The sequence below is a fragment of the Primulina huaijiensis genome, chromosome 8, assembly GCF_012295235.1.
Source record: "Primulina huaijiensis isolate GDHJ02 chromosome 8, ASM1229523v2, whole genome shotgun sequence".
Taxonomy (NCBI): Eukaryota; Viridiplantae; Streptophyta; class Magnoliopsida; order Lamiales; family Gesneriaceae; genus Primulina; species Primulina huaijiensis.
The window spans coordinates 5,680,078-5,694,460 of NC_133313.1; the positions used below are offsets into that span (position 1 = coordinate 5,680,078).

Here is a 14,383-nt window from a genome sequence, read left to right on the forward strand (position 1 = left end):
CCTGGCTAACATTGTTTCCAAGCCGTTATTTTCCAAGGCAAGTTTCTTTGACAAGGTCACCACAGAGAAATTTTTGGCCATGGCAGCCATCGATTCAAGAGTAAATGTCAACTGGTCAGACATTTTTTATGATTCTCAGTTGCATGGTGAAGAAATAAGCTCATTCTCTTAGATTTTCCATCCTTCTATGCTATCTCCTATGCATATGAAGGTCAAGATAATGGATGTAGTTCGCCTCGACAAAGTCAAGATGTTAAACTTGTCCGATGTGGAGAACTACGACGAGAAGCAAATGCCAACTAGTGTTGAGTTGTTGGCTATGAATATTGAAAAGGGAGAAGAACAAAAAACGAAGAAAAAGCACACTGCTAAAGCCAAAACACCCAGGTGGTCTCGTTTGATTCAAAGGATGCTAGAGAGAAGGTTCCTCACACAAAAGTATTTTATGAGAATAAGAAGAAGACAAAAAAGCCCAGATTGAAGAAGATCAAATTAATCAAGAATGTTTCTGAGCCTCTTAGCCCCGCTTCAGTTCCAGTTGTTCTTATCTCCTTATTGAAGGGCGTGAAGATAGTGGAACCAGAAGAAACGTATCACCAGTCCAGTCTTCCCCTATTTGATCCAAAGGCCAAGGGAAAGGGTATTCTTTTAGAATAAACCAATATTTCATATGTTTAGGCTGCCATCAATCTCGTTCTGGAGCTATTTAATAAAATTTCCTTGGAGAATATGGGCAAATTTGATAGCTAAGGCGATTACCATACCGTTGTCCATTTTGTGGTCATAAGAAAATAGAAGAAGGTTAAAGAAGATGTTGCGTTGGGAAAAGACATATATCATTTCTGAATATTTTCAACTAAGAGACTTCATTGATCTTGAATTGAAAGAAAGTGCCTTACACTAAACACAACAAAAGAGAGAGAACTTTGCTGCTCATGTACCAACTACCAAGGATGATGTAGTGATCATCGAACAGTTTGAAATGGGCACCTTGTCCTTGCCTACGATGGTAAAGGTGGAGAAGCAGGAGTATGAACTCCCAGAAGCACAAAAGAACGAAATTTGTCATGTCTTTGACTAGGGGGAGTCAGACTGGTGAGAAGGCAGAGGATCGACACAAGTTTGTGGATTAAGCATGAAAGAAAAGAGCGGCAGTTCAAGTTCAAGTTTTAAAATATATTATTTTTTTATTTTGTAGGTGTAATATGATTTTATTTTATGCATATGTAACTTTGATATTTCATTTACTCAATTAAATGCATTTGTTCTTCAAAATTCGCTGTTACATAACTATTTTTCTATAACAATTGTATTTAGTCTTGTAGCTTGGTTTTGGCATCACCAAAAAGGGTGAAATTATTAGAATATTTCTATTAACCTAAGTTTTGGTTATTGAAAAATAACAACATCGAGATATTTCAGGATAGATCTGCTCATCGATTGTAATTTAAAGTTTTCTTGACCGCTGGATCTACTCAAGACGTTCAGACAGAACATCAAGAGTTTAGGCCGCAGAATATCTAAACTCTAGCTGCAAGAGATAATCTGTCATCAACCCGGATCGAGTCTTAAATGTAGTACTTGTTAAAATTGTTAAACTCCAACTGCATTGCAACCAGTCAGATATGAGCAATTCAAAAAATATATTGCAATACAAGTCATTTGACAACTACCAGATATAGAATGATTACACAGTATCCTTCCAACTCTCGAATGACATAAAGTTTTTATTTCGTCTATGTCCTCTCAGGTTTTTTCAGAAGCTAGAAGCTTAAAGTCGCAAAAGCAGAAAAAAACATTAATTGAGCATTTAATGATGCGTGTTGATTCTGTCAGATAACAGTACACAAACTCTCCTTGCCCTGATGGCATAGCTAGAACTGATGTTGTGGTCAACGCCTGCTTCAGCCTGTCAAAATTCTCCTAGCACTTCGGTCCCCAAATGAATTTGACATTCTTCTTCGTCAAGGCAGTCAAAGGCACCGCAATAGAAGAAAAGCCCTGAATGAACTTTCGGTAATATTTAGCCAATTCCAAGAAACTGCGGATCTCTGTCACACTCTTAGGCACTGGCCAATCTCGGACTACCTCAACCTTGCTGGGATTGACCTCTACTCCATATCGAGATACAATGTGGCTCAAGAATGCCACTCTGTATAGCCAGAACTCGCACTTACTGAACTTGGCATACAGTCGTCTGTCCTGTAAAGTCTGTAGTACGGTCCTCAGATGCTGACTGTGTTCCTCTCTGCTCCTCGAGTATCAGGATGTCGTCTATGAAAACTATGACAAACTGATCCAAATATGGCTGAAACACGCGATTCATGAGATCCATGAAGATCGCTAGTGCATTAGTCAAACCAAAGGGCATCACCATAAATTCATAGTGCCCATAACGCGTCCTGAATGTCGTCTTATGCACGTCAGACTCTCTCACCTGCAACTGGTGGTATCCTGATTGAATATCTATCTTCGAGAATACTGATGCTCCCTGAAACTGATCAAATAAATCCTCGATCATGGACAGTGGATACTTCTTCTTGATCGTGATTCTGTTCAACTCTCTATAATCAATGCAGAACCGCATGCTGCCATCTTTTTTCTTAACAAACAGTACCGGTGCGCCCCACGGAGAAAAGTTAGGGCGAATGAAACCCTTATCTAGCAAGTCCTGAATCTGATCCTTCAGTTCCTTTATCTCCGCAGGTGATAGACGATAGGGCGTCTTAGAAATAGGCATTGTACCTGGCATGAGCTGGATAGAAAAGTCCATCTCTCTGTCTGGTGGAATGCCTGAAACATCGTCAGGGAAAACACTGCGAAAATCTCTGACCACTTCGACCTCCTCTAGCCTCTGACTGACTGGCTCGGCCACTATCACAATACTGGCCAAAAATGCCTGGCAGCCCCTCATCATGAGCTTCCTCGCACAGATGCATGAAATGATGTGCGACATTTGCTGATGTCTGGCTGCCTCAAATATAAATAGCTTACAGTTGGGTGGCTGGATAGATACTGACCTCCGTCGAAAATCTATGGCAACTCCGTTCGTAGAAAGCCAGTCCATACCGAGAATAATATCAAACTCCGGTAGCGGTAGTACAATCAGGTATGCTTGCACCGCATTTTTCTGTAACAGAAGCTCCAACCTCTTCACTATCTGTGAGGTAAGCATCTGATCCTCGGATGGAATCGATACTCTGAAACCCAAATCCATCGCCTCTGGTATGATTCCTAGTCGCTTGACAAAATATTCGGATATAAATGAATGTGTAGCTCTGGAGTCTAGCAATGCATACGTGGCTACACTGAAATTTATATTCTTCCTGCGACAAAACATACCATCAAATCCATTCGCGTTGAAACTTAAGAAATTTATATCAGCAATTATCCCAAAACTTTTGAAAACTACTGGTTTATTCTAGTACCCAATCAAAAATCTCTAATTTTTGGAATTTGTAATTTGGCCTTACCATTTCACGAAAATTTCATTTTTGTCCCCAACAGATTTCGAATTTAGCCCCAAATAATTCCTTAAAATTTTTGAAATTTACGAAATTGATCATCCAAAATTTGAAAAATTCGAAAACAGACCCTAAAATTTTGATTTTTGCAATAAAGTCCTTAAAATTTCCAGCTCATTTAATTCAATCCTTAAGTCCAACTAAGTAGAGCATGCAACCTAATTTATTCTAGGTTCTCCATCCCAAAGTAACTCAACAACCAACATAATAATCCATGCATTCGATTCAGTAAATAAATGAACTTTTAAGCGTAAAGGTTACCGGTGATCAACGTAGAGTCTGGCTCGACTTCTGCCTCCTCGGCATGCATCACGTAGGCCCTGCCAGTAGTTGGGCCCTGATTCCTCGGGCAGTCAGCTGCTTTATGGCTCTCTTCTTTGCATATGAAGCACCTAAAAGTCCCCCACATACACTTGTCATAGTGAAGTTTGTAGCACTGTTTACACGGCGGTCCTCCCTCCGGCTTAGGAGCCCCTGGTGCCTGAGGTGGCCGCTGTTGTCCCGGCCTCTTGAACTGACCATGGGGCTTCTGCTGCCCTTGCTGCCTCGGTGGCCTTGAATATTGCTTCTTCTGTGGCTGTGTGCTAGCCTGAGTCTGATACCTCTTCCTCTACATCTCTATATCAATATCCCTCAGAACCTGCTCCGCCTGAAATGCACAAGCTGTGGCCTCATCATAACTCGCCGGCCTCATCAGCATCACATCCCGGCGTAAAGTGGTCAGAGGCCATCCATGAAATGCCTCAGCTTCTGTGCAGCGTCTCTCGCAATAAAGGGCACAAAGTGACAGCCTCTGTTAAACTTCCGGATGAATTCTGCTTACAGACGAGTCCCCCTGTCGAAGACTCATAAACTCCTTCGTCAGGCAGGACCTGATATCTGATGAGAAATACTTGTTGAAGAAGATCTCCCTGAATTGGCACCAAGTGAGGGTAGTCAAGTCCACCCCGTGCGCGGCTCCCTCCCACCATAGGGATGCGTCATCCCTCAGCGTATATGTGGCGCACCTGAGCCGGTCGCCATCTCTCATATCCAAGTACTGAAAGTGTAGCTCTAAGGATCGAATCCAACCTTCTGCCCCAAAAAGATCTGTGGCACCCCCGAACTCCTTCGGGTTGAGCCATCTGAACTGCTCATAGATGTCGTTCTGGGATCGGGGAGCCTGTTGCGCCTGCTCCATAAGCCTGGCAATACCGTCTGGTACATGGGTAGCTGGGTCCGGTGGCGGTGGTGGTGGTAGTGGAGGTGGGCCTCTGCCGCCTCCTGAAGTATCATCCTGACGGTCGGTACTGAGGGCTCGTCTGGGAGGCATGATATCTGAATACAGTCCAAATTTTAAACGTAACTCATCACGCAATTTAATCTAGTTTTCAAAACAGCTTAAATCCTTAAATCATGAAATCAGCTAAACATGTACTGAAAATCGCTGTAAAACATGCATCATGTAAACATGCAGGTCATAGCATTAAAACATTTAAAGCACTTAAAATCATACAAACTTACAGACTTGAGGCTTGAAGATTGAGCTGCAAAAACTGACGGTGGCACAACTCTACACAAGACCCTTGCTCTGATACCAACTGAAACGTCTGCTAGAAAATATATATATTTTAAAAAAAGCCTACTTTTCGAAAATAAACATTTACAAGCATGCATGCAATAACTGCTAAAACTCACACATTTTAAAATAAGAGGAATTCCATACTGAAAAATTACTACAGTTAAAAATATTTCCAAAAACTCCTGTCGGACCATCAACATATAGAAAGACAAAGTTCGAAAATATCCAATAAACCCTTCTATCTCATAAACATGATGTTCGGAAGAAATAAGGTCCTCGGGTTAGCGTGTGGACATCCAGCCCCGCCTACTCAGTCTTCTGCGCCTCCAGTCTCCTCATCGATATGCTCACCTGCATCATTAACACCTAGTGAGTCTAAAGACTCAACACAACTTTAACGATATAACGAGTACATATACATAACAAGCAACTGTGAAAAGTACGGTAATGAAAATACATTTCATGATCGTAAAAGTCGCATGCATAATCATAACCTGTCAAAGCATAAATATTTTCATACATATCACACCATATCAACATATACATGTTCGTTTTCTTAATTTGAATTCTGTTCATTTGTTGTGACTTTCGTATCATCGTGTCAGTTGATTGATCCATCTACGTGTAACCGTTGTACCTGGCGACGGGGACATCAGCGACAACATTATCCGTCCACCGAGCCTTGGCCTTACATGTCATCGTATTAGTCACAACTCACTCTCATCTTTCAAAACATGTCATCATATTCACCACTTAATAAAACAATACATATACGTAAATTTTTCTTAAAATCAAGCATGCAGCGTATTTTTCATATTTACATAAAAAGTCATATACGTGATAACATAAACATTAAAAACATGAAAAATCGTGTTCAGGGCGCTGCCAGGATTGCTAACCCTACGCGTAGTTGACCATTCTTAAATCATAATTCAACGGTTCCTAATCAAGCTTCGTATGACCTAATCTAACCCTCACTAAGCTCGACCATAACGACGTGTTAATACCCAAACGAACCAATAGCGCTTAAACCAAAGTTTCTCAAACCTTGAACTAGCGCCTAGGCGCCAACACTGTGGCACTGCGGCGCTTGGTTAGCGCCTAGGCGCCCGACCAGCAGCCCATGAACCCTTCCCAGCCTCGACACGGACCCACCAGGGTCTCAACCATTGCCTGGACCTAGCCCATGCCTGCTTCTCCCATCCCATTCTCTCGATCTGGCCATATCAAGCCTTCCCTAGCCAAAAACCATTCGGCCTTCACCCTAACCCGAATGAGACTCGACTCCAGCATCGAGTCCCCTTCACTCTCGTCCTAAGTAGTCCCATAACAACTCATTTCGGCAGCCCCCCTTGCACAAGAATCAAAAAACGTGAGTTTTATCAAAACATGCGAATTGCATGAAAAATCGAATGCATAAACGTTTAAACATGCAAGGACAGAGAAATATTCATACATGACACACATATCAGCATATATACGATATGAATGATGAGAAAAAGAAGATACATGTCACGACTTAGCATTTAAGAGCTTAAATACTCGAAGATAAGCGTGTGGGACGTGAAACGGAGAGGCGGGGGAGAAGCTTTCTTGAAGAATTATGGAGGATTTTGAAATGGCTGCCAGTTTGCTGCTGTTTTCACGTGAAAGTGGCAGCTGGATAATAAGGTGGGCTGCCAATGGGTGTTAAGTAGGTTTAGGGTTTGATTAGATGGAGTTTAGGTTAATAAAACATGTGCTAATGAGCCGTAATTAAAATTTAAAAGGGTTTTGAGCCCATTAAGCATTAAAACAAACTCATCAAGCCCAATAACACTCCCGAAAAATATTTTGTTTAGGTACGTTTTTGAAAATATTGCCCGAGCCCTCAAAAAGTCCTCCGAATCGATGAAATTTGCGTACCGGCTAAAAATACGGCCCGACGAGTAAAAATACCCAACCAAAGCCCATTTTCGAAATTCTCCCTTAATTACACCTTATATTAAATATTTAAAAAAAATATCTAATAAAAATATTTTTTTGATTATCCCCCGGTCTCCGTTACTCGTTCTAGCGTGAAATGCAACTAAAAGCTCTACCTAATCATGTAACAATCATGAAATAAAATGCATAAAAATCATTAAAAACGTATTTTAAATAAAACCATAGATTGCATGCAATCGGGTTACATAGTTCGAATTTTCTAGACCTTACATTAGAATTCGGAATATGTTCATAGAAAATGCCTCCTAGACGCGCACCTAGTACCGATAGACAGGCCGATACTCATGAGGATCGTCAAGAGCATCTTAGGCCACCTCCTAATGCGGATGCTACTACTCGGGTGCTGGAAGGCATGGCACGATTCTTTGAGCAGAAGGCTCCGAGGCCACAGCATGATGTGTATGATCAGTTCAAGAGGCTTGGTCCGAAGGAGTTTTCAGTTACCACCGACCCATTTGTTGCTGAGGGTTGGATCAGGTCCCTTGAGGTGCATTTCCGCTATCTGAATATGGGGGATGCTGATCGAGTCATGTGTTCTACTTATATGTTGTGGGATGATGCTTTTCTTTGGTGGGAAGGAGCTAAGCAGGGTGTCAATTTAGCCACCCATACATGGACGCAATTTAATGTCATATTCTACGAGAAATACTTTACTGCTGACGTTAGGGGACGTTTGAAGAGGGAGTTTATGAGTCTCCGTCAGGGAGATATGTCTGTGGCTAAGTTCATAAAAATGTTCGATAGGGGTTGTCGCTTCATGCCACTCATCGCCAGAGATGCTACTGAGAAACTAAGGCATTTCATGGATGGCCTCCGACCCACTATTCGTCGTGATGTCATATTGATGAGGCCGGAAAATTATGCGGCTGCCAGTGCTTTTGCTTTTTAAGCTGAATAGGCTTTGAAAGACATTAACTTCGAGATGTAGCACAAGAGGCAGCAGCCTTAGCAGAAATCTTAGCCAAACAAGAGGCAGTTCACATGACCTCCCAGAGCTCAGGGGGTAGTAGAAGCTCCAAGGTCAGTCAGCAAAACCAGGGCAGCAGAAGCCACCACAGTTAGGAGTCGCCCCAAGGTCCGAAGAAAGGCCACTGTGCAAGGAATGCAACCGCCCTCACTATGGCAAGGCATGTGGGGATCATTCAAGTGTTTCATTTGCAAGGAGAAAGGATACAAGGCCATTGATTGCCCAAAGAAGAAAGAACCAACGGCTGGCAGAGCTTATTTCATGCATATTGAGGACGTTGTAACGTCCAAAAGTCAACCTACGTAGATCACATGCATGCAAACGATTTAAATTGCTTACTTGCTTTGCATAATTAATTTTAAATGCTTGCATGATGCATATTATATGATTAAAGATATGATTGCATGATTAAATGATTATATGGCATAATTTCATGAGAAATTATAGATTTTATCTGAATATTCGATAATATGCTGGGGAAAGGAGACCGGGGACGACCAAAACAAAATAAATAGTTTTCAATAAATATTTTCAAGGCTTATTAATATGACTAAAAATGATTAAAATTTTTTAAAAATGATAGAGTTCAAATTATTTTACGAGACAAGCTCGATTTTATTCGGGAAGACGGTTTTGGGCATACGAGTGACTTTTAAAATATCAAATGCATTATTTTTGAAAACTAATTTTTATAAACTTTTATTTTTCTATTAAATAGGTATTATTGGGCCTAATTCACCTAGGATGAGTAGGTCCAATTACCTCTAAACTTGAAAGCCCAAAACCTAAGCCCATTATCATGCAAATTAAAATCTATAAAATAGAAACCTAGGCTTTCAAATCACCCTATCAGCCGAACACAACACACACTCAAATTCAAAAATTCCAAGGGAAGAAAACTAGGAGTCTTCGTCGCCCGTTCGTCCTTCTCCGTACCCCACGTCGACGATCATATTTTCGGACGTTCTAAAACGCAAAGACACGTTTATAAATCCCTTTAACGCATCATTCAAACAATATTATGTATGTTTTGATTATTTTTGCATGAAAAATATTTATATTCGATTAGTTTAACGATAGAACGAATATTTCAAAATTTTGATGATTGTACGCTTGTTTATTAAACGTTATTATTTCCAAGGGATAGGCGGCCAACTTGGGACGATTTATGGATAGGACATGGACGTTTTAGAAATGAAACGAGGGCTGGGCACGAGCTAGAAGGGGCTGTGCACGTGGGAGGGTAGAATCCTAGGGTTTCCTAGTCTACCTGATTGGAAGGGGTTCGTCTATGGGCTGTGACTTGGCCAGGGTGGGGCTAGGGCTCGATGTGGCTCATGGTTCAGGGTTAGGAAGGGTCCTAGCCCTGGTTAGCCGTCATGGACTATTCCCATGCGCGTAGGGTGCAGCCAGAGATCCGCTGCTACATGGAGGGTCAAGGCTTGGCTAGGGTGGTCTAGGCTAGGTCTGAGGGTGGTCTAGTGAGGATCAGGAAGGTTCGGGCTTGGTGGTGGCTCGAGTAGAAGAGTCCTTGTCTCGCTAAACTCCGAGGATCGGCCGAAGATCATGCAGAACTTGCAGCGTGGGCTAGGGCCTGGTTAAATTGTTAAGGGCTGGTCAGTAGGGTCCCGAGGTGGTCTGGTCAAGGTTTGGCTCGGGTGTGGTTCGAGTAAAATGTGAGATGGCTCGAGGGAACTAGCTAGGGTTCGTGATATTGAAGTTTAATGGACAAGGGTTCGAACCATGGTCCATGGGGGTCGATTCATAGTTCACGACGGTTGTTCAGATATAAAAAGTCTTTGTTTAAAAATTGGGAAGAAAATATTAAAGTTTGAATAAATTTGGGAATTAAGCGCTTCACGAATTATTAATTAAGGAATTAAATCAAAAGCCTCGAATTTAAGCAAAATAAAAATATTAAAAATTAAATTTAAGCTCAAATAATTATTTGATATGTTCTAGAGTCAATGAAAGTAAGAAAAAGTCGAAATCGAGAAATTTTACGTCCAAAGACAAAACGATCATTTTACACCTGGGTAGTACGAAAAGGGTTGGCAGCGTCCCGAAGGATCATGATGCATGTTAAATTACATATGATGATGGTTTTGATAAAAATATGATATTTTATGATTTATGTTAAAGCTGTGAAATTTTTACTGTAAAAATTCTATTTTTGGAAAATCATGATATTTAATAGTTTAAAAAGGAAAAGAAAAAATATTTTGAAGGATGTGAATTGACTGTGACAAAGAGGATAGAGGATATATGATTTTCGAAAATATCATGAGGGAGAAGCTCTCAGAGGGAGCCCGTTTACGGGACAAGGCACCAGAGGATCCCAACGATTGTATTTCTATTTTACATCGGTGCCTAGTGCCCGTCCCCATGCGCAAGGGTGACTTAAGACTGATAAGTCGACCAAAGGATAAATGTTAGTCACTTTCAAGCATCAAACTTCACCCAAAATGATAAAGGATTGAAAGCTTTACGATTTGACGATTTACGATTTATTTATGCTTATAAGCTTATTTTAAGAAAAAGTATGATTTTTAATGCATGTGCTTGTATATGTATTATTTGTTACTCTTGTCTAGAACGTGCTGAGTCATTGGACTGACTAGGTTTGAATGCTATAGGTGATGATGATATTGAGGGAAGCACTAACATTTGAGTGGATCGAGTCCGGCAGTACACTCCCGATGATCATTTATTTTTCGTATTAGCTTGATAGTTAAAAGACTTAAAGTTTTTGTTAAAAAATTTATTAGAGATTTTTATGCTTTATTTTGAAGTTAGTTGGTTCATGTTAAAAGTTGAAGATGAAATTGGTAATTGAAGATTTAGGGATTTTTATGCACTTAAAATTTTAAATGTTAAATTATTTTGATTTATGAAAATGTTAAATTATATTAAATTATTATTTTTCGATTTTATGCTTTAAAAAGAAAAAAAATTAGTAGAATTTTAAAGTTAAAAAGCGAGGGTCGTTTCAGAGGCAGAGGCAAAGCCAAACACGACTTTGATCACTGGTAACCTAGTTGCTTAAAATATTTACTTTGATTTAATTGCATGAAATTTTGAGTTGCTTAGTAGGATTTATTTGAGGTAATAATGAACTTAGAAGGAAATAGATTGCATGCTCTACTTTAGTTGGATTTAAGAGATGACATTGAAAATTATAGAAATTGGGCATAAAATATAAGCCTTAAGAATGTAAAGGAATGAATTGAATCAAATTCAGAATTATGGGGATTGAAAATGAAGAAAACAAAAATATGAGGTTTGTAATGCATAAATCGAAAACTATTGGGGCTAAAATGCAAAAATCGAGAGCTCAAGGGTTTAAGTGCGCAAGGCCGAGAATTTCATGGGTTAATCTGTAATTTTAAGAAGCCAGGGACTGAAATTGAAGTGACCGAAAGTCCTAGTTGAAATCAAGAATTTTCAAAAATTCAGGGACTAAATTGTAAAGTTTGAGAATTTCAGGGACTGTTTTGCGAATTCTAGAAAATCAGGGTTTTTTTCGTAAATTTTTGGAATTTTAGGATCAAAACAGTAAATTTAGAGAGGTTAGGACCTGAATGGTTTAAATTCGAAATTTACTTGGGGCAAGAAGGCAAATTTCGAGACTTGAGGGCCCAAAATGAAAGAATTTCGAGAAAGCAAGGGCTGAAGTGCAACTTTCGAAAATTATTTGTCGGCAGATTGTGTAATTTCGAGATTTGCTAAGGGTTAAGTGAGGAAATTTTCGAGAATTTTGGATTATTAATGATATGAATTCTTTAACTTTTCGACTCAAATGGATTTGTTGGTATTAGACTTGTTACTACGGTTTAGGCTTGCTGAGTCATTAAACTCACTAGGTGTGAATGATGCAGGTGAGGATATTTGTGTTGATGCACGAGGATTTGATGATTGGACTGGCTGGACTGATGGTGCACTGAAACACGGGGACCTTGCTAGTTTTCCGCACAGTTAATGCTTTTACAGTGCTTTAAATACTTTTATAACTTTATGCGGAAGAGTGGTTTTTGAGAGGGTTTATGACGTTCATGCTACATTTGAAAAACGCTAGTTTTATATTTGGTTTAATGTTTATGATTTTATGAATTTTTACTGCAGTTATTGAGTTTTGATTAAAAAAATAGATGGTATATANCGAAGTGCATCTATTTATTTTAGTTTTTGATGTTCATGGAGAAGAATGTGATTCAATAAGTTGGAGTTGGGTAAGTTGATGCTTAGTATATATTTATAGTTTTATGTAATGGTTGCATTTCTAGCTTCTCCTTGGTTGGGTAAATTTTGTTTTAGTTTTCATTTGTAAATTTTAATCTTGTTACTTGTTATATATTATGATTCTATGATATGTTTGTTTGTAAGTATCCTCATGCTCAAGGAAAAGTGATATATCATCCTCAAGTGTAAGCTCCAATGACTTTATGGTGGAAGAATAGCTCGTTGATTTGGTGTTTTAATCATTAATAATACAATAATTTGATATGTTATTTTTTGTTTTGGATTTGCTTGTTTTAACCAAAAACTTGTTTAGTATATTTGTAATATACTAAAAATATGTTTTAGTTTTTAATGATTATAAACCAAGAAGTTGTTTCAATTTTTTTGTAATGCAATAAGAAGTCGTTTGAGAGTCTCCAGAAATTATAAAAAATATTAATCATGATATCGTTTTCTGACCCAACGGGATCCTGAATGTTCTAGATCCCGACCCTTGTCGGGTACATGATCATAAGAAAAAAAATTATCAATTCTTATCGGGATGAGAATTGGGTATGACGGTTACGGGACTGGTCTTGACCCGATCCCACTCCTACACACACCTATGAGATTAAATCATATCTTTAAGGATCACTTTGTGCTACTCCAACCAACTCATGCCGTTCAAGCTGACCGTTGGGTTATATTGTGTTTTCTGATGAACTGATAGTTCTTAAACATCCAGAACTTGTTGAAGTATATATTAATAGTTTCAACTTAGGTAGTGATAAGTTCTAGTTGAAGTGAGTTGTTAAAAAATAGTGTATCTCAGAACATCCATAAAATACCCATCTCTTTATATTACACACATTTTATTATTTGTTTCATATATATTTGTTTCTTGTTAACTACCAATTGGATAATATATACTTTATCACTAGTCAAGTTAGAATGTTTCCACGCTTATTCATTTTTTAGTGGTCCAACTAAACTAGTCGTTCAAGAATATCTCTTTAACAGCTTAAAAACTGTTAAGAACACTTCAAAGTTCGTAAAAGTTTTAAAAAAGTTTATCAACCCCTCTAAACTCTAATTTGGTCCCAATATTGTAATTTCTTTGTATTTTTTTCATTGTAGTTATATATTTTATCTATATATGTTGAATATTGGAAAAATGTTAGGCAATCTCCAATCACAAAATCTATTTTGGTGCAAATTTTACATTAATAGTGCGCTTTCTGCACCAATTACAACATCCATCTCCAACTCATTTACTTCAAATCATATACCATAAAGAATATTCTCGAAATATTTTTTTATTTTACATATATTAATTATTATCTTCTAAATGTATTTTCCTTTCAATTATTGTCTTTGTATTTGCTTTTGTATTTGAATTATGTGTTTCAATTTGCATTTGTATTTCAATTTAGGTATGAATTGTATTGTTATATTAATTTTTTGCATTTGTATTAAATTATATTATTTATAAATTATTAAATCAAATTATTCCTTAATTATTAATAATTATCATAAATAAATAAATATTAAAAAAATCAATAATTAAACATTTTATGTTTAAATATATAATTATTAAATTAATAAATAAGTATTAAATTATTAATTATACACTATTAATAATTATTAAAAATAAATAATTTTATTAAAAAAAATAAAAATTTAAAAAAATGTTACACCAAATTTAACGTGGGGAAAGAGGAGCTACGCTATTTTGGCAAAATAAGGTAGTCCCATTGGAACAACAACCCTGTCATTTTGATGTAGGGTTGGAGATGTTCTTTCAAGAATATTTTAGATTCATATGTGTTATTACAATTTTGATTTTTATTATAGAATGATTGCACGAAAAATATTTCTTATGTTACCAGCAGATGAAAAAAAGGAATGTCTCAACCATTGATGAATTTGATAGAAAAGTCGAAGAAGAAGCTTGCAGTACAGATGGACCAATGCTGTCAAAAGGACCGAAGAAAGACGTGAAACCTTATTTAATGATGATGGGAAATTTGCTTTCAAATACAAGAGATAAAATCATGCAGTGTTCCATTATTTTTTCGTCATTCCCACACAAACAGATCAACACGATCCAACAAAACAAACAAATTG

The 14,383-nt window shown here is 38.0% G+C and overlaps 1 protein-coding gene across 1 annotated transcript; it reads right to left on the reverse strand.

The window, feature by feature from the left end:
- Positions 1–1,923: 1,923 nt before the first annotated feature.
- On the reverse strand, positions 1,924–4,836 carry LOC140982018 (uncharacterized). The gene is made up of 4 exons (XM_073448434.1): positions 4,397–4,836; positions 4,139–4,285; positions 2,535–3,326; positions 1,924–2,152 (listed from the first exon to the last, which is right to left on the reverse strand). The coding sequence occupies exons 1-4, from the start codon at positions 4,834–4,836 to the stop codon at positions 1,924–1,926; spliced, it is 1,608 nt and encodes a 535-aa protein (XP_073304535.1).
- Between the last annotated feature and the right edge of the window lie 9,547 nt (positions 4,837–14,383).

Bases quoted from the DNA above. Each gene is read 5' to 3' on its own strand.
- LOC140982018 (XM_073448434.1), bottom strand. From the start codon at position 4,836: ATGCCTCCCAGACGAGCCCTCAGTACCGACCGTCAGGATGATACTTCA. The intron at 4,286-4,396 runs GTCCTGCCTGAC...TTATTGCGAGAG, and splicing joins TATTTCTCATCAGATATCAG to ACGCTGCACAGAAGCTGAGG. The intron at 3,327-4,138 runs GTAGAGGAAGAG...GTTTTGTCGCAG, and splicing joins AGGGATATTGATATAGAGAT to GAAGAATATAAATTTCAGTG.